Genomic DNA, 20,022 nt, shown 5'->3' with positions numbered 1-20,022 from the left:
AAAGGACCTCGAGCTAGCTCTCTCTCTCTCTCTCTCTCTCTCTCTCTCTCTCTCTCTCTCTCTCTCTTTCTGTCTCCGTCTCTCTCTGCCTCTGGCTCTCTGTCTCTTTCTTCCTCTCTGTCTCTCTCTGTCTCTCTGTCTCTCTGTCTCTCTCTCCATCCCCTCCCAAATTGTTCTGTTTTCTAATACAAGGTCTCACACTTTAGTCTAGCCTTGAACTCAAGGCAATCCACCTACCTCAGCCATGTGAGTGTTGGGATTCCAGGCATACACCATCTTGCCCAGTGAATTTTGTGACTCTCGTACATCCCTTTACCATTTCTGAATTATTTTTAATATTGCTGTGACCCTTTTCTAGCTTCTAGATGTAGATACATTAACTGATTAGAAGGCTTTATTTTTAAAGATTTATTTATTTATGTACATGAGCACTCTGTTTGCCAGTGTGCCTGCATGTCTGAAGAGAGCTTCAGACAGAAGAGGGCATTGGATCCCACTACAGATAGTTGTAGGTCACCATGTGGTTGCTGGGAATTGTACTTGGGAGCAATGGAGAAGCAGCGCTCTTAACCACCAAGCCATCTCTCCAGCCTGATAAAAAAGATTTTAAATTTCATTCTTTTCGTGTTTGTTTGCATCTTTCTTCTTGAGAACACTGTGATGGAATGTCCAAATGGTAATTAGTGGCGGTTGGTAGAAGGAGCCATATGTGTGATGCTGCCATATGTGTGAGGGGCTGGCAACAAGGTGCAGAGCCAAGACCATGGCCCCGTGCCCTGAGGCTCGCCTGCTGGACCTGGGCTCTGAAGCCCCATCAGGATGCCTTCAGGTGAGGAAAGGTGGTGGTGGCTTGCGCCCTGCTGAGCCAGCCTAGGAGAGTGGCAACCACAATCACAATGTCCAAGCCAGGAGCCTGGGGCAGCGAGAAGCTCCGGAGGCAATGGCCTCGGGTAGGTCACGGTGGTCCCAGGGCCCGCAGAAGCCGCCCTGGGCCACCGCAGAGCCCTGAGGGGGGACTGACGGGCCTGGGCGGAGCCCGGAGCCCCACACCACACGCCTCCCGGTGTCCTGCCTCCCGGTGTTGCCTGCACCGCGGAGTGGGCACACGTGTCCTTCCCACCCCGCCGCTCGACCGCGCCCGAGCCCGGCCTCAGGGCACGCGGAGCTCGTGGGTGAGCGCGAGGCCTGAGGGGGCGGGGCGGGCGCGTTATATTTGGCGCCGGCAGCAGCGCGTGTGCCTGGGCGAGTTTTCCTTCCGCAGGTGCCGGCAGCCGGGGCGCCGCCGCCCAAGCTGACTCCTCTCTCTCCCTCTCCGACCCCGGCAGGGCCCAGAGGTGATTCTGCCTGCACGATGTCCTCCTTGCTGGAGGCGAGCTCTTCGCAGGCGCCACAACGCGAACAAAAAGAGAAAAGAAAAAAAGAAAAGAAAAAGCAGAAGAAGCGGCCAGGGAAGGGGGCGGTAAAGGCGTTGGGGGTCACCTCGGCCACGGGAGGGCGGGCTATGACAGCGGCGGGGTTTCCAACGGAGACTGAAGCCTTGCAGTGTCCAGGAACGAAGCCCAGGCAAGCCCTGCCGGGGGACCTCGAGGCGTGGTGCTCGTGCGGACCCCTAGCCCGACCTCCGGTCTGGTCCCCAGGGACAGCAAGCAGCAAGCAGGGCCGGCTGCACCACCAGAGCAGCAGACACAAGGTAGGTAGGAGACCCGCTTCCCTCCTTAGGCTCGTTCTGCCCCCCCCGTCCCCCCCCCATCCCCCTGTCCTGGAAAAGCAGTGGCAGAAGGAGGCAATGCAAAGTGAGCCCATTGGGTAGGGGAAGGGAGGGTTCAGGGATGTATGGAGAGCTGAAGCAGGAATTGGAAAGCCCATGGCATTGGGAAAGAATGGAGAGGTCATCTGGAGTGTGCATGAGAGCTGTGCTCTGACATCCCCAGAGCATTTTGGGGCTGTCACCTCTCTCCAGATTGACTTAGAATTAAATGACCTGTACCTGCCAGGGCAGGACAGGCTTTTCAGAGGCAGCTTATCCTGGTGGCACACTCCCTGTAATGTTTTGTAGAACTAGAGTTTCATAAAGGTTACTCATTGTCAGAGCCCGAATGTGCAGAACTAGAGTTTCATAAAGGTTGCTCATTGTCAGAGTCCGGATGTGCAGGGTCGGACGTGCCTGAGGGAGAGCCAGAGACAGGACTTGCCAAACCAGCTATCAGCCCCAAGGACATTGACCATCCGTAGCCACCCCCTCCCCTTCCTTCACCCCCCTGAGTGAGATGAGCCACCCTACCTGCCTGCCGAGCTGCTAGATAACACATACTCCTTGCTGATGTCATTTCGAGCCGAAAGTAACCGTGCACCTTTTGAATTGACCAATCATGTGTAACCGCGCGAATGCCCCTATATAAACCCCCGAGTTTGGAAGCTCGGGGTCGATTCCTCTGTCTCCTGTGTGAGATACGTGTCGACCCAGGATCCCGCTAAGAACCGAGATCTCGTTAACAAAAGCTACCTCTTGCTGTTACATCAAGAATGGCTACTCGTGATTTCTGGGGGCACCCCACCCCGCGATTGGAGCGAGAGAGGCTGCTCCCCGTTTAGGGGTACGCTCTTTCAGTTTCAATTGTATGTTAAAGGATGGGGATCGTGGGAAAATATTTTCTAAAAACCTCAGGCAATGAATGTATTATTTAATAGATTTCTTCTGATCTACTTTGTAATTGGTTGCCCCTTGCAAGAGATTGTATTTTGAGGATGTAAAATACCCTCCTTCAATTACTCGGAGAAAGGGAACATAAACAGAGATTTCCTCTTTTTTAGCCTCCAAAGCTCTGAGAGATTACAGTTCTCCATGATTTAATTCTTTCCTGCCTGCTATGAGCAGACCTCCAGATCAGCAAGTTCCTTTGGAATGGTTTTGCTTGTTTTTGTTTATTTTCCATGGTGCTGATTAGAAAGCCATGAATTGTTTTGTGAATTTTAAATTTCAAGAGGTGACACCCAGAGTTTATGGTGGTTTCCTTCACACATTGCAGTGTAGTTGCAGCATAAAAAAATATTTGTGACAAGAACAGGAAAAAGAAAGTTGATGAGCTAAGAAAAGTAGAGCCTTGAGCCAGATCAACCATTTGGCTTCCTCAAATACGGAGCCAGCATGGAATGTGGCTTTTTCAGAATCGAGGGGGTTTTTAGGATTGGGCAGTGAATGCTGTCTGGGGCTAACCCGTCCCTTTTGTGGCTGACAACCCTTAGCAGAAGGTCAGAATGTGCCAACAGCACAGAGTGGGCACTGGTGGTGTTTGAACTCAGAAGTGCTCAGGAACTGTGAAAGTTTCTCTGTTATCACCCTGGAGCCATCTAGTGAAATAGACCAAGTGATGCTGTGTAAGAGGCCATTGTGAGGGCTAGAGAGATGGTTCAGTGGGTAAGAGCACCAAGTGTTCTTCCAGAGTTCCTGAGTTCAAATGCCAGCAACCACATGTTGGCTCACAACCATCTGTAAGGAGTACCGATGCCCTCTTCTGGTGTGTCTGAAGAAAGATGCATTGTCTCACATATAAATAAATAAATCTTACAAAATATTGCCATCTACTGCAGTTTCTATGTGGACAGGGCACAGTTTAAGGGCTTTAAGATCAAATACATTGCCTGTCTTTAAAGATCAAGTGTATCACCTAACTTTTAAACCAAGAAATGTAGTGTTTTTTTGCTGCTTCTGTACCTTTTAATGATGTATCTTTTCTCCTATAACATCATTTGTTTCCATGATAGTTCTTTTCAAGTGTATATAATCATTGATCCTATTTGCAGAGCTATTCAATATTTCTGTTTTCATTGGTTAAATATCTGTGGTGAATTTGCATTGTGATATCAGTAAAATGCTATGTGAAAATTTTAGAGAATATACCGGTTTGGGTAATTGTAATAACCTTTCCCCTCAAGTGGTGGCCTGTTTACACATTAAAAAGACTGGAATGTATTACCATCCATAGCAGGATTGATAGGGAAGCACAATGGACAGCAACAGTGTTGTTCCCTTTGACAGTTTTGAGAGCCAAGAATGAAGTGTGAGTTGCCTATTTGTGTCTTACAAAATCAAGGCTTAGTGTCATTACTGTAGGAGCCCATGGAAAAAATGATGAGTTTTTCAGAAATCACCAGTTAAAGAAATGGTGGTATTGCTTATATTTAACTCTGAGTTTCAAAATTATGTTTCATTTTTCTTTATTCCTTAATGAAGCTTTTTCTTAAAGTTTTTTATTCACCATTACACCCTTAGATGCACAGTGCTAGGATCGTAGTAGGTGCTCAATAAATCACTGGCCATCGGGGAGGAGGAATGATAAGAAAGTATGTATTTTCTGTAAGTTCTGTTAGTTTCAGGAACAGGGGGTTTTAGGCTTACCAGTTATAGAAACAGAGAGAGCACTACCAAATTCCTTCTCTGAAGGCACAATTACTCTTATACCTAAACCACACAAAGATAGAGTAATTCAGACCTATTTGATTTATGAATATTGATGCAAAAATGCTCAATAAAATTCTTGCAAACTGAATCCAAGAACACATCCAAACAATCATCCATCATGATCAAGTAGGATTCATGGCAAGGATGCAGGGATGGTTTAATATACAGAAATCCGTCAACGAAATTCACCATATAAACAAACTCAAAGGAAAAAAAAACACATGATCACTTCATTACATGCTGAGAAATCATTTAACAAAATTCAATACCCTTTCATTAATAAAGTCCTGGAAATATCAGGAATTCAAGGCCCATATCTAAATATAGGAAAATGCAAAATACATCAAACCAGTAGCTAACATCAAACTAAACTGAGAAAATTGAAGGAATCCCACTAAAATCAGGGACTAAACAAGGCTGCCCACCCTTTCCCTACATTTTCAATATGGTACTTAAGGTCCTAGCCATAGCAATCAAACAATGAAAGTAGGTCAAAGGGATAAAAATTAGAAGGGATGAAGTCAAAATAGTAATATTTGAAGATGATATGATAGTCTACTTAAGCAACACCAAAATTCCACCAGAGAACTACTTAACCTGATCAACAACTTCAGCAAACTGGCCGAGTATAAAATTAACTCAAACAATTCAGTAGCCTTCCTCTACTCAAAGGGTAAACAGGCTGAGAAAGAAATTAAGGAAATGACACCCTTCACAACAGTCCCAAATAATATAAAATAACTTGCTGTTACTTGAACCAAGCAAGTAAAAAATCTGTATGCCAAGAACTTCAAATCTCTGAAGAAATTGAAGAAGATCTCAGAAGATTGAAAGATCTCCCATGCTCATAGATTGGCAGGATGAATATGGTAAAAAATGGCCATTTTGCAAAAAGCAATCTACAGATTCAATGCCATCACCATCAGTATTCCTACTCAATTCTTTATAAAGTGCAATTTGCCGTCATTTGGTATAACATGAAACCCAGGATAGCAAAAACTATACTCAGCAATAAAAGAACTTCTGGGGGAATCACCATCTCTGATCTCAAGCAGTATTACAAAGCAATAGTTTGTATGGTATTGGCATGCAGACAGGCAGATCAGTGGAACCTAATTGACACAGAAATGAACACACACCCCTATGGTCATTTGATCTTTGACAAAGGAGTTAAAGCATCCAATGGAAGAAAGATAGCAGTTTTAACAAATAGTTCAACTGGAGGTCAACAGGTAGAGAAGCATGCAAGTTGACCCATTCTTATTACCCTGTACAAAGCCTAAGTCCAAGTGGATCAAGGGCCTCCACATCAAACCAGATACACTAAAATTAATAGAAAAAAAGTAGGGAAGAGTCTCGAAGACATGAGCACTAAGGAAAATTTCCTAAACAAAATACCAATGGCTTATGCTTTAAGATCAAGAATCGACAAATGGGGGAACCTCATAAAACTGAAAAGCTTGTGTAAGGCAAAGGACAGTGTCATTCAGACAAAAAGGCAACCAACAGATTGGGAAAGAATCTTTACCAATCCTGCATCTGAAGGAGGGCTAATATCCAAAGTATACACAAAACATAAGAAGTTAGATTACAGAGAGCCAAACAACCCTGTTAATAAATGGGGTACGGAGCTAAAGAAAACATTCTCAGCTGAGGAATATCAAATAGCTGAAAAGCACCTAAAGAAATGCTCAACATCCTTAGTCATCACGGAAATGCAAATCAAAACAACCCTAAGAATCCACCTCACACCAGTCAGGATGGCTAAGATCAAAAACTCAGGTGACAACAGAGGCTGGGGAGGACGTGGAGAAAGAGGAACACTCGTCCATTGTTGCTGGGATTGCAAACTGGTACAAGCACTCTGGAAATCAGTCTGAAGGTTCCTCAGAAAATTGGACATTGCACTACCTGAGCACACAGCTATACCTGTCCTGGGCATGTACCCAAAAGATGCTCGAACATACAACAACGTACATGCTCCACTAAGTTCATAGCAGCCTTATTCATAATAGCCAGAAGCTGGAATGAACCCAGATGCCCTTCAACAGAGGAATGGATTCGAAAAATGTGGTACATCTACACAATGGAGCACCACTCAGCTATCAAAAATAATGACTACGTTCAATTCATAGGCAAATGGAAAGAACTAGAAAATATCATACACAGTGAGGTAATCCAATCACAGAAAAACACACTTGGTATGCTGTTGGGAGCAATGGCCTTGAAGCCCTCCATTATTGATGTTATTATTATGGTTAGCATTAAGTATGACGGGGTTGATGGAAAATCCCCAGCCAGCTGCAGAAGACTAATACAAATGTGGTGGTCAAGATGAATAATCATATGATAACGTGTGACGTTAAGATACCCAATGTCATGACCTGTAACCTTTCTGAAAAACAACATCCTGCTGTCTAATAGATATTACAAACCTGTGACCTTTCTGACAACCTGTCAACATCAGCCGATTCTCTGACCACATGAATATTGTGTCCTTGGCTTGCGTAAATGTTTCTTAATTCCCCCCCTCTCTGTTACCCATTTTATGGTACAAATTCAGCCTTGGGAAAAATAAAATTGTCGCCTTGATCAGACTCTTGTCTTGGAGTCCTTTGTCACGTCATTGTCCCCCATTCTCTTCCAGATTCTCAGCACCCCTCATTGACAATATGCACTCATTGATAAGTAGATATTGACCAAAACCTCGAATTACCCAAGATGCAATCTACAGATCTCAGGAAGCTCAAGAAGAAGGATGACCAAAGTGCAGATGCTCCCACTCGTTCTTAAAATGGGGAACAAAAATATCCATAGGAGGGGATATGGAGGCCAAATCTAAAGCAGAGACTGAAGGAACAGTCATTGAGAGCCTGCCCCACAAGTGGCCCATATATATACAACCACCAAAACTAGGTAAGATTGATGAAGCTAAAAAGTGCTTACTGAAAGGGACCTGATATACATCTCCCCTGAGAGACACATCCAGAGCATGTCAAATAAAGAGGTCAGTGCTGGCAGTAAACTACTGAACTGAGAACACGACGCCCTTTATGGGAATTAAAAGAAGGATTCAAAGAGCTGAAGGACTTGCAACCCCATAAGAACAGCAATGCCAACCAAATAAACCACTAGCAAAAGACTATACATGGACTGACCCAGGGGTCCAACTGCATATGTAGGAGAGAATAGGCTTGTTGGGGCACCTGTGGAAGGGAAGACCTTGTTCTTAACAAGGTGGGACCCTCAGTGCAGGGGAATGTCCAGGAAGGTGTTTCTAAGTGGCGTGGATTGGGGGACCATAGATATGGGAGAGGGCACGGCAGGGCAGCTTATGGACCAAAAGCTGGGAAAGGGAATAACGTATGAATAAAAAATATATATCTATTAAAAAAACTAAAATTTTAAAAAATGATAATAATACATAGATAATCAAAAAAAGAAAATGTGAATAAAAAAGAAATTTTAGGACTTGGAAAAAGATGAATGCCAGGTATTTGAAAAACTGTATGATCATGGTAAACACTTTAATATACGTGAGAAATTTTTTACATGTTAATGAACTGCATCTTTTTTTTTAATAGTGAATGGAAATACAGTCCCTTCCTGGCTGTGAGTCTAGGGATCCAGATGTAGTGGAATTCATTATTTGTTGAGTCCTGAATCTTTGAGTCTGCTTCTAACTCAGCTTATGCCAAGGAAACTAGGCCAAGGTGATATCTAAGCCATTGACCTAACTATCTGGACTAACAATCACAGGTGAAATTCCACCGTGTAAATGGGAGGAGAGGAATAAAAGATACCTTTAAGGATTTAAAAAAAATGAAATGTACCCAAAAAATCCAATAAAAAAGTTTAAAATAGGGGTTGGGGATTTAGCTCAGCGGTAGTGCGATTGCCTAGCGAGCACAAGTCCCTTGGTTCGGTCCCCAGCTCCGGAAAAAAAAGGAAAAAAACAAAGAAAAAAAAAGAAATAGAAAAAAAGTTTAAAATAAAAATAACTTAGGAAATACAAAATACTGGGGTGCCATTCCACAATCATGATGTGTTTCTTCTGTGATAGCTTACAGGTTAATTTACTTCTCTATAACTGTTTTCTTATTTCAAAGTACTTAATGGCATCATCTGTGGAGTGATGGTGAGAACAAAAGCTTTGGCTAACTTGAATAATTGATGCCTCCCAAGCCTGTGCTTAACATTCTAAGTACAGGGAAATTTCCTGAGGGGATGAAAAAACAAAATCCAAACCTAAAACAGGAACAACAACGATTTAAAAACATTCTGCACTCTGGGTATGAAGGCATGTTACAACTTTAATCAGCTTTGTAGGTATTTATAATAAACACACAAAGAAACAAAAGTCCTATCACAGTCCTAGCAGTTGCATCCAACAAAGAGAGAGCTGTGAGGTAGTGCCTGCTACTTCTTTCCCCAGATACCCCTGGGCCTCAGGCCTGCACCCAGTGAGCTGAACCAAGAGCAGCCAGGTTGAAATTCCTGCTGCCATGGCAGGATTCTGCAGGAACATTTCCCTTTGACAACAAGGAACCTGTGTGGAGGAGACCTCTTGGTGAATCCTCATGGACTCTGCATTTCCTATTCTACAGGGAGAAGCCCTGCCAGGTGTTTGAGCAAGGCCAGCCAATTGTTTGGGTAAGTCTCTGGTCCTGTGGCAGAGGGCTAGGAATGGCAGAAAGAAGGGCAGCTCCACTGAGAGCAAAGGATAACCCTTCTAGGCCTATGACCTCCTAATTAATTTATCTTTTCACCTGATGCCCTATTCACCTTTTCTTAGTATCATACAACTGTGATCTTGATGAGCAGCTGGGCTCTTGTTTTCTTAATCAGTTCTTTGTTGTCACAGACGTTTTTAACTTACTCCAGCCCATGAGACTTATTCATACCTTCTGTCTGCAGTAGGACCCTTGGTGGGCCTGTCATCTCAAAAATAGAAGGTTCGGTAATCCAAAAGATTGGACTCCAGTTTACCTCAGGCCAGGAAAGAAGTCAGCCACCATTAGTAAAAGAGCAAGGGAAAAATTACATAGGAAAAACATGTGCCTTAATTAGAAGTAAAGATCCTCAACTTCTAAGGGATGCACATCTGCACCCCTCTTTTCTGAGCTTTGTAAAGTGATGTTGTATAACTCTAGATGGTAGTAAAAGGCAGAGTTCTTCCCAGAAAGGTCAGACATGATTTTCACTCTTACATCTGTGAGGTGGGGTGGCATTATAGCACACATTCAGGTGGAATTATAACACCAAGGATAAGAAGACAGAATCTATATTATCACAATGCCAAATGGACTCCCTCCTGAACTTATGGACCCATTAAAATTGAGCTTCAACCTGAACTCAGGCCATTCCACTCCCTTCCCATCCTCCTGACTCTTATGTTTGGTAGCAGTAAAGGATCATGGTGCAGCCCCCAATATTCTCATGCCTAGACTTGCCTATTCAGGAGGAATGATATTGGAGAAGTGATGGCTATGTGGTTACAATATAGTAACACAAGCTCCAAGTTGACATTTGCTCACTGACGTCCACTTTAATTGTCTTGTTATGTTTGAGAAAGGGAGGATGCCCTACTTAATATATAAAAGGGAAAGAAATTTATTATTTTATATATGCCCTGTAGTTGGTCCCTATGTTCCCAAGAAAAAGGAGTTTTTATTGCAAAAAAAATTAGGATTATAGACCATTGATTTTGTGAAATACATGGATATGTAATTGGAAATAATGTCAGCTGTCAAGGACTGCACACTAATCAACTATTTCTCGGTTTTATATATTCAGAGGTATTGAAGAAACATATTGGCCTCCACAAAAAGGGAAAAGCTTAGGAATTGAAATGTATGTCAGATGCATTGTCTCGGGTAGTAGATTTACTTTTAAGAAAAAACTGCCCCCTCCTTGGCCCCTAGAGATTTGGGTGCTAAGAAAAATCTGTTCTCCAATTCAGGGTTGTAAGCAACTCTACCCAGCAAAAGCATTGTTGACTTCTAATGAAGCAGAGAGAAACATCTAGCTTTGAAACAGAGGTTGCCAAATGGTATTCCCAGTGACACATGAGAGACTGGAGGAAAGGGTCTCCACAGAAATTCATCACTTTGGAGAGAGTTGGTTAGTAGGTAGGCCATAGAAGTTTCCAGTGACATCATCAGTAAGCCCTTCACTGGACAATCTTTTGTATCTAAGAGATCCCTAGAATCTTCTGTGATGTCACCAGTGTTGTGGTGACACCAACTGCCTTTGGGATATTTCTTCAGTTCCCTTTGGGTTCACAAACAGGCATGTTTCGCCAGCTGCTCAGGCTATTTCAGAAGGAAAGGGGAGATCAAGGAGAGACCACACTAGGTCAGAGGGAAGCTGACCCCCTCTCTAGTGAAACAGGAAGGAGGAAATCATTCTGGGGAAGGCTTGGTGAGTCCAGGGCAGAGTTGGGGAACATCCTCAAGGAGGTAGGTTTGAGATGTGCCTTCTAAGACTAGGCCTTACAAGCAGGAGCCTTGGGATTTCTCTAAGGCAAACCAAGACTCAGGAGTTTCTAATCTTTAATTTGAGAGAAAGCCAGAAAGTGGTAAGCCTTCAGTGTCTTTTCTTGAAGCTTTTTAAATGTGAGTGTCAATGAATGGCAGGAGGAGGCACTGTGAGATTAACAATGTGACGATCCATGGTTGGGAGTTGAAGCACTTCATCCTCTAGATTACTGTAGGTTACATAAGTCTCTGATGGCGAGAACAAGGAAGGACGCACCCCTAGTCATGAATTGAGTGCTCAGACACTTTGGGCTGCAACACAGATGATTAGAGCTTGATGGTGCTAAGCATTATGAAGTCATTATGAACTCCAGGATTAACTGCACCACATCTGATATGAGATAACAACGTCCCAGATGTTCATGTATCAGTCAGGTTATACTGTTCAGGGTGAGGGGTCCTGTAATAGTGAGTGTGGCACGTGTATGGCATTAGAGGTTGGGAAGAGGGACATAGCTTAAAAATCCACCTTTAAGAAAGCTTTTCTGCTCTTTCAGGGATTCTCCCAGTATCTACTATTTCCCCTTCCTCAACCTCCTTTTGGGATTCAGAATGATCTTTTCTGCCCGTGGGCCATCAAATATGCAAATTCACTTGGGTTGAATTCTACAGATTTTGGTAGGAAGGCATCATCCCAAAATGTCATCAGTAAGCAAGAGGAGCTTCTAGAGGAACTGGAGGAACTCAAATTTGAAATCCAGAAGTGTCAATTCGAGAGGGATGAACTTTATCAAATCCTGGACCTTTATATCTATGATGATTGGGACCACAGGTAGTCATTATGCCCAGTAACCTGTTCACATTCTTGTGCTCTCTCTCTGCTAACCCGAGATTTCCTCGTAGCATGTGAGAGTTTCACCTCTCATCCTGGAATTTAAGGAGATTTGGCAGGCATTTGCTTGTGAGATAAGCTAGGTGCTGTGTGTGTTTAGGGTTAACCTTTTTTGTAGTTTAGCCTGAGGTGGTTGGAGAGGCATTGGTTCTGTCAGCAGCTAGAAGGACCTTGTCACACTTGCTGCAACTGTGGGAGTGAATGAAATGCCTGCACGTCATCACTCTTTCCTCTGGATTTGTTCATTATACACTGATTCTATGGCACCTCCATGGATGTAGTTGGCATTCTAAGTGTGTTTGGATATGGGTTGGTATGTATGTATGTGGAAGTATATGTGGTGTTTTACTCAGGATCAGGACGTCTGGGACCTTTGATGGGGTCTGAGGATTTGTTTGACCAACAGCTTGCAGGTCATGATAGTGATGAGTATGTGGAGGCCCACACTGATCAAAAGAGCACTTTGCTCCTTCTGTATACCTTGGTGGCACCCAGGACTCTCCCGAGGGGAGGAGGTGCTATAAATCCTCTTCCCTGTCAAACTTAGTTATGCCCTCTGAGAATTCATGTAACGATAGAAACCAAGGATTGAGTATACCTGCTTTCAAAACAAGAGAAATGTCATCACAGCTTTCTCTTCGGCCCAAAGCTGTGGCACAGACTGGAGGAATCTTCTTCCTGAACTAGTCAATTCCATCATGCTCACCTGGCCAGCTCTTGAAGGTCAGGTCCCTCCAGTTGGTACCGTGACTCTGTTGCCCTGTGCCCAGGATAATAAACTTAACCAGTACAACTACTTCAAAGGAGCAATATGTGCTATATACTGGGTTTAAGTAATTAAGAGAACCGTCTGATTTCACCTAATTTTTTTTACCTGCTTTGATCTTTAGTGTTTTATTTTTTTAACTCTCCAGTGATGGTTTATTGTGACCTAGAAATGGTCACTGTGGGAATAAATTCTTGACAGTTGTTATTCCAAACAGGCAGGTCTCAGGCTCTGCCCCCTCCTATATAGTGAGTCTTTGCAGAACCATATCTCCCCAGGCTTTTAAGGAGTCCTTATTTCAAAACAAAATTTGCTTATTTACAAGGAAATATTTTCTGTGGATTGAGTCTCACTGTTGGGTTTTGGTCTGGTTTTTGACTTTGCCACTTTCTTCCCTTCCACCATTCCTTGAATTTGAACTTTTTTATTATATATTTTTTATTTACATTTCTCCTAATTCTGAAATCGTGAGTTCAAAACATTATTTGTTCCTTTGGCCATGACCTAACCCAGGCTGGAGGTCGAATTGCCAGTCCTTCAATCTGAACATGAGATGAGAATGATGGCTATGCAAATGATGACCAACTCAATAAGTGATGCCATGGAGAGGTACAAGGAGCTCATACAAGTGAACAGTTCCTACCGGTGAGTCGCTGACAGAGATGAGAACCCAGCACTAGGCTGGGAGTGCTTCTGTCCTGTATGACTTTGAACCAAAGTCAGGGCTCTGGTTCCATGGTGTCTGACTCTTAACAAGAAGCCTGCCTCCTGGCAAGGGTCTTAGATTTGTAGCTCTTGGACTCAGTTGTCCTACATGTGAAGGGTGTAGAAGACCCTCCAATTGTTATTTTCCCCATTAAGGATCCTTTGCACCATGATGGGAATATCAATCAACTCTGAATCTCTAGGACTCTGACAGGAGATTTAAAGATCTGTGATCCATGAGAAACACATGGAAAGACTGTATAGCTATTGGGTCTTCTATCCTCCCTCAGAGGGGCTTTGACCTCTACTTGCAGATGATTTCAGCATACTATGGACATATGAGCTCCCTTATGGACCATTTATTCTACCTTGATTTATATAAACCGTCTTAGTGTCAGGATTTTCAGAAGTACTTTCATTCACAGGGAATGTGTCCTCTGGATTTGACCTCCTCTAATTGGTGCTAACTTGTATAGTGTGGCTCTAGTCTGGGGATTTCTGGGGATGAGGACCCTTGAAGGGATGATTGTACTTGCAAGAGTGACAGGCAAATAGAAGCTGGCTGGGATTTACCATTTTTTGTTTGTGGTTCAGCGTGAGGCACTCCCAGCTCCTGCGTGAACAAGCTCAATTGAAGAACAATATACAGATTTTGCTGAATGAGAAGAGAAAACTGCTGGTGGAGCAGACTGAACTGCCAGCATCCTCTGTGGAGGCAAAGAGGCTCTGTGAAGAGGCCGGAATGAACATCTGTGACCCCAGTGCCAAGCAACAGCAGGTAGGGTTAGGACTCAGGGTCAGGCTGTCCTCATGTCTTACCATAAACCTAGACAACCAATGTAACTGTCTATTGACGGATCTATGTCCTGACCTAGGTCTCATCCAAGTGTTCATTTATGTGATGGTTTACAAGGCTTTCTGTGGAGATAGCCCCTCTTCAAGGAACTGCATGTTTGGAAAGCAAATGCTCCTGCTCTTCGAGAATCTGCAGTTTATTAAGGGACATGGGTTGATCACATATCACAGCACTACATGCCATGTGTGTGGAGGGTGCTATGTGGGAGCCCCTCTTTAGACTAGAGCAGGGCTTTGAGGGATGAAGCAAAAGCCCAGAGCCCACTTTCTTTGCAGGGGTCCTGTGAGATTCCAGGAACTAAATAGTTTAGAAGGAGGAGAGCCTGGTGGAAATGCCAAAGAAATGGTTGTCATTGTCATCTTTTGGTGGATTTGTTCTTTCTCCACCATTTTCCCTGTATATCAAGACCATCTCTTCATGCTTCCTAAATCATGGGTACCTGACAGAGAATGAGTAGCAGCATATCAGCCTGTTTTGTTCGAGTGTTCCTGGAGAGTTCATATCTTCACCTCATACTCGGTAGATGCTTGGAAAAGCAGGGATGTGGAAAGGTGTTCTCAAAACCTGACAATTGGCATGAGAGATTTGAGACTTCAAGAACAGAGTTATCTACCCCCATTCTCATCAAGAAGAGTGCTATCTAGGCCTTTTTGTTCCTCTTGGGAAAAATGGCTGAGTAGTGATTCTCTCTTAAAATACTTGCTTTGAATAGTCTATATTATGTTGTTCCTCCAGTATGATCGGATCTTCATTGTTTTCTGTCGACTTGCGATTTTTGGGGTGTGTGTGTGTGTGTGTGTGTGTGTGTGTGTGTGTGTGTCTGTGCTTGTTTGTGTGTGTGTGTCTGTTTGTGCTTGTTTGTGTGTGTGTCTGTATGTGTGTGTGATAGAGTATGTGTGTGTTTGTGTGCGTGAGTGTGTGTTAGTGAGTGTGTGTATATGTGACTGTGTGTGTGTGTGTGCCTGTGTGTGTGTACCAGCTGTGGCTCAGCATTTTTATTCTCATGTTGTGGGTTTAATTCTGGATGATTCTTCAAGTGTTTCTAGTATGGGTTCTTTTGTGTGTGTGTGTGTGTGTGTGTGTGTGTGTGTGTGTGTGTGTGTGTGTGTTTGTATGTGTGTGTGCGTGTGTGTTTCCCTGTGCATAATTGCACAGGTGAGTCTCTATTGCCATGTTCCATGAGAAAAAGAATCTAAGAGTTCACTTTGCCTCCATGAATATCAAATATAGCACCACAATCACTTGGAATCTCCACCTAGCTCTGTACAGCAAAAGAACCCAACACACTTGTAAAGTTAGATTTTCAAGTGATTAGGGAAAAATGACTGGTCTGCATGGAAATCCTTTGGAGCACATCAAAGGAATGGAGTACATGGAGGTAAGGGGGGGCTGCTTTATAAAATCCATTGATTTATGGTCCTTCTCTGTTCTTTGTGAATGGTGAAAGCCCACTGGAATGTTGTGTCACTCACTGTGTCTTCTCCAAGGTTGCTTTCCACATTGCCTGCTACCATTTCTTTCCAGCTACCTTGGCACACTACAGCTTCCCCTGGGAGTTTGGCTTGGATTTTATTCATTGAGAATTTGAGTTGCTTGGAGTTGTATCGTCATCCAGAAAATGCCCCATAGCTATGCTGTGGTGCAAGAACAGGGCAGTTGCAGGAGACCCTTTAGGTGCGCAGATAATCTAAAGCACTCCCCTATGTTATCTGTGTAGCATTCTGCAAGTGCTGTCACCAACATCATTTTCTCTCACTTAATTTCAGCCTCAATGGAGTCAGGAGAAATGATGAAATTCAGACGGGTCTGTTAGTGGACCATCAGAAAGGCCTGTGAGAAGCCATGTTCTTTAAGTGGAACAGAAGTTTTAGTTGACCCAGTGATCCCAGAGAAAAGAATAGGTGTCCAACTAGAGCAACTAGAGCACATCTGGGTTGTAGTGGTCCAAGGAGGGAACCTGTAGGAGAGGTTGGAGCCCTTCAATGGACTATGACTCAGTGTGAGATAATCCATGTAAGCATTTATTTATTTACTCCAAATATCTGTGACACAATCACATTAGAGGTAGAAACATTGTTCATAGGGATCCTGGTTATGGAGATTTCCTATGATTCTGGGGGCATAGCTTTGGGCATGAAGTCACTCAGGGTATGGTAAAGAGAGCTCCTATTAGAAGAAGCTGCACTCTATTGGGAAAGTCTGAAACAGTGATCAAGAACAGGAGTCTAGTCCACCACCAACATATGATCCTTTGCTGGGAAACAAGACTTCTCTACACAGCCTTGGGAACCTGCTAAGCCAGATTGGTGATAGGGAAGGAACCCTGATTCTATGTCGGTTTATGGGAGGACAGTACATCACTGACTCAGCTGTCTATAGGCTATGGCCACTATGTTCATAACCCACTCAACATTTGTTTTTATGCCTCCAGAGTATCCTGGGGAATCATTATATTAAGCATTAAAAGGGAAAGTCAACACTGCAATGTACTATGTTTATATTTTATAAACACAAATGGCTTGTGTGTTTGCGAGTTAGTATTAGTGTGTCTGTGTGTCTGTGTGTGTGTTTGTGTGTGCACACATGCATGCATGCTTCCATTGACAGTACACTCATTTGATGACCAGAATAAGGAAGGATTAGAGGAAAGAATGCAAGACATTCTGAAACAGAAAGAACCGATCAACCAGGAAAGTGGCTTGGGAGGAACATTGTAGAAGCATTCTGATATTTTTGAGATCAGGTAGGAACACAGACTGGCAGAAGCCTATTGGATTTCCTTTCCCTATATAACTATCCTTTTTGGATGACTGACCACTGACAAGGTTTTCACCATCAGTCACCTAAAGAACTACCCAGAGTATTGTTCTGGTACAGTTTATGTGAATTTTGTCCATGACACAATATGTATAATCCTCAGGATTTCTTTGTATTTTGTACTTCATTCTTCCTGTTAACTCTCTCATAAGATCTGAGGACATTTTCTCTTCTCTCATCTCACAAATTGCATTACAATAACCATAGTCTTACAGGGGTGCTGTTATGTATCTCCATCACAATAAACTTTAATGTTCCTTGTGTATGCTGTGAGCACATTCTCAGTGATTACAGGATCTATGCAGTGAGCATAGATTTGAAGTGAGATGGCTTCTCTGTGTATTTGCAGATTCAGTGGTTACAAATTGAACCTACGCAGGTTCCTTCAGTGCTAACATAATCAGAACTTTCACCACAATTCTGAGCATATTCTCCAGATGGAAACCACATGGTATTCTAGGTTGCTCATACCATTCTTGAACTCAGATTCAGACCCAGCTACAATGTTATTATTCAATATAATAAACCTGGACCAGTGACAAAATATGCTCATTTTTTTCTAAATTCCAGCACAGTGCATAGTCCACAGTTCAAATGCTAGCAGTTTCAAAAGGTGAGATATAAATCCAAGCCCAGGTACTCTCTGACACTTGGGGATGTAGGGACTGACCTCAGCTGACAGGTCATGCTGGATTGTCCAACTGAATAGAGCTGATGTAAGAGGAAGAGCTGAATTGACAACCACTTACTAAATCTTTATTCCCTTGCTTTGCTAGGTCTGAGGTTCTCCAGCAGAAACTCAAACATGACACAGACCAGGACAAGATCTCCCTTGGAGAGAAGAGCTACAGGAGGAGAACTAATTGTGCACAGCAAATACACCACTATTGCATTTCATCTGTAATGTCCATAGCAATTGTGGACTGCATTTTCCTCCTTTAGTTTAACTTCTTTGGATTGAATAGGCCTTACTTTCACCTCAGCTCTCTCCAACAAGTGTGCACTTTTGGAGGGACCCAGCGAAGTGTTGATGCACATTATCAAGAGCTGCTGGTCATCCAGAAAGACTGTGCACGTGTAAATTTGTACTTGTCCTGATGGGTCATCTAGAAGATTTTCATGGAGATCAGTTCACAACATTGGAAAGACTATGAAACAAAGTCTGTAATATCATTTATACTCAGTATTGGTAGGCTTTTTCCTTAATACCCCACTCCAACATAACAGACCTACTTCCACTCCTCTTGAAAAGATTATTACCATCAGTAACTGCTTGTCTACTATGTCTCCAAGGCAAGCCACAGGCTGTAAGTCTATTCTGCAAAAGGAGCAGCAAAAGAATGCTTAGCGCAATTCCTCTATTTAAAGTTTGCTTCGGTTTTGGTTATTTTGGTTTTTTGGTTTTCCTTCTATTCATTTGAAGATTTGTTATTAATCTGTTGTTGTTGTTTTGTTCATTTTGTTTTCTATTTTGATAAGGATATAGACTGTATATATTGACTAACTGCATCTGGTTACTATCAAGTAAACTGGATGTATTCTGGTCAATAAAGGAGTAATCTCAAACACTTCACTCTTAAGAACCTTCTTTATTGATCACTAGTGCCAACATCTGAAGTCCCACAGGGATCAGGGAGGGATGGATCTCTGCATTCTCATGGGGACTGGGCATCAAATCACTTCCCAGTCAGACTGAGATTCAAAGGCAGTCATACAGTCACTGTTCACTGTATTTCCAACTCTGTGTATTGCAACTTCATCATGCATACATTACCCACTGTGTATGCTTGCTGTCAAATATATAGTTACCTCTAAATTATACTCTGTGGATGAGAGTGTTGAACAAATTAATGGGACAAACATTAATTTTTCTGTAATACCTCCCAGGACATATAAACATGGTATAAGGGAGTTTAAAGCAATCAGGAAGCCTGCACCCAAATCCCAGTTCAGAAATTGCTGAACACCCAGGAATGCAGATAATCCTGAGACCACAGGACAGAAAGCCACTTCTACCCAGCTCTTCCTACATCTCTGGCCCAATATTAATCTGCATGCTGCCTCTGGAAACAGGAATAGAGGAGCAGTCAGCGGCAGGAACCTGCTTGGTTCAGCCTGGGCCCAGAACCTATCTGGGCCCTGAGCATATTTGACGAAAACCAGAGGCATACAATTCTCTGTTCCTGATTGTGGTTTTTTTTTTTTTATTTGAAGCTCTAAACACCATATTGTTGTTGTTGAATTTTATTTGGATATTTTTCATTTCCAATTCAAATGTTATTCCTTCCTTGTTTTCCAGAAATAAGTCTGAATACCATCACCCTCCCCCTCTTCTATAAGGTATTCCCTTCACCATCCATCCACTGTCCCAGCCTAGGCAGGACCAAGGGCTGCTCATTCCATTTGTGCCCAAGAAGACCATCCTCTGATACACATGCAGATGGGGCCATGGCACAGTCCCTGTATAGTGATTGGGTAGTGGTTTAGTCACTGGGGACTCTGCTTGGCAGCCATGGTTGTTCTTATGGGGTTGCAAGTCCCTTCAGCTCTTTCAATCTTTCTCTAATTCCTCCAACTGAGGTCCAGTTCTCAGTTCAATGGTTTGCTGCTAGCATTCGCCACTGTATTTGACATGCTCTGGCTGTGCCTCTCAGGAGACATCTATATCCAGTTCCTATCAGCCTGCACTTCTTAGCTTCATCCACCTTATCTAGTTTGAAGGCTGTATATGTATAGGCCACATGTGGGGTAGACTCTGAATGGCCATTCCTACAGACTCTGTTGTAAACTTTGCCTCCCTATCCCTTCAATAGTGATTCTTCTTTTCCTTTATAGGAAGGAGTGAAGTATTGACACTTTGGTCATCCTTCCTGAATTTGATTTGGTCTGTGAATCTTGGGGAATTTGCGCATTTGGGCTAATATCCACTTGTCAATGAGTGCATACCATGTGTGTGTTTTTGTCATTGGGTTAACTCACTCAGGATGATATTTTCTAGTTCATTCTGTTTGCCTATGAATTTCATGAAGTCATTGTTTTTGATATCTC

The 20,022-nt window shown here is 43.1% G+C and overlaps 2 protein-coding genes across 4 annotated transcripts; both read left to right on the top strand.

Annotated features, from left to right (window-relative positions):
* Nucleotides 1-1,274: 1,274 nt before the first annotated feature.
* On the top strand, nt 1,275-18,544 carry LOC148003489 (uncharacterized). 2 transcript variants are annotated; one of them, XM_087568835.1, is made up of 5 exons: nt 1,275-1,690; nt 8,895-9,112; nt 13,110-13,241; nt 13,896-14,079; nt 17,751-18,544. In XM_087568835.1, exons 1-2 carry the CDS (start codon nt 1,352-1,354, stop codon nt 8,949-8,951), a joined length of 396 nt encoding a protein of 131 aa, XP_087424961.1. In that variant the 5' UTR covers nt 1,275-1,351; the 3' UTR covers nt 8,952-9,112; nt 13,110-13,241; nt 13,896-14,079; nt 17,751-18,544. The 2 variants fall into 2 exon arrangements, with proteins under 2 accessions (XP_087424961.1, XP_087424962.1); XM_087568836.1 differs by having other exon boundaries at nt 9,067-9,112; nt 17,751-18,542.
* On the top strand, nt 8,973-18,542 carry LOC148003490 (disks large homolog 5-like). 2 transcript variants are annotated; one of them, XM_087568845.1, is made up of 5 exons: nt 10,681-10,882; nt 11,611-11,770; nt 13,110-13,241; nt 13,896-14,079; nt 17,751-18,542. In XM_087568845.1, the coding sequence occupies exons 1-5, from the start codon at nt 10,753-10,755 to the stop codon at nt 17,754-17,756; spliced, it is 612 nt and encodes a 203-aa protein (XP_087424971.1). In that variant the 5' UTR covers nt 10,681-10,752; the 3' UTR covers nt 17,757-18,542. The 2 variants fall into 2 exon arrangements, with proteins under 2 accessions (XP_087424970.1, XP_087424971.1); XM_087568844.1 differs by lacking the exons at nt 10,681-10,882; nt 11,611-11,770 and adding an exon at nt 8,973-9,112.
* Nucleotides 18,545-20,022: the final 1,478 nt, after the last annotated feature.

Source organism: Rattus norvegicus, chromosome 9 (genome assembly GCF_021556685.1).
Source record: "Rattus norvegicus strain SHRSP/BbbUtx chromosome 9, alternate assembly SHRSP_T2T, whole genome shotgun sequence".
NCBI classification, from domain to species: Eukaryota; Metazoa; Chordata; class Mammalia; order Rodentia; family Muridae; genus Rattus; species Rattus norvegicus.
The sequence above is the reverse complement of the archived record's forward strand: the minus strand, read 5'-3'. Positions and strand labels throughout refer to the sequence as shown.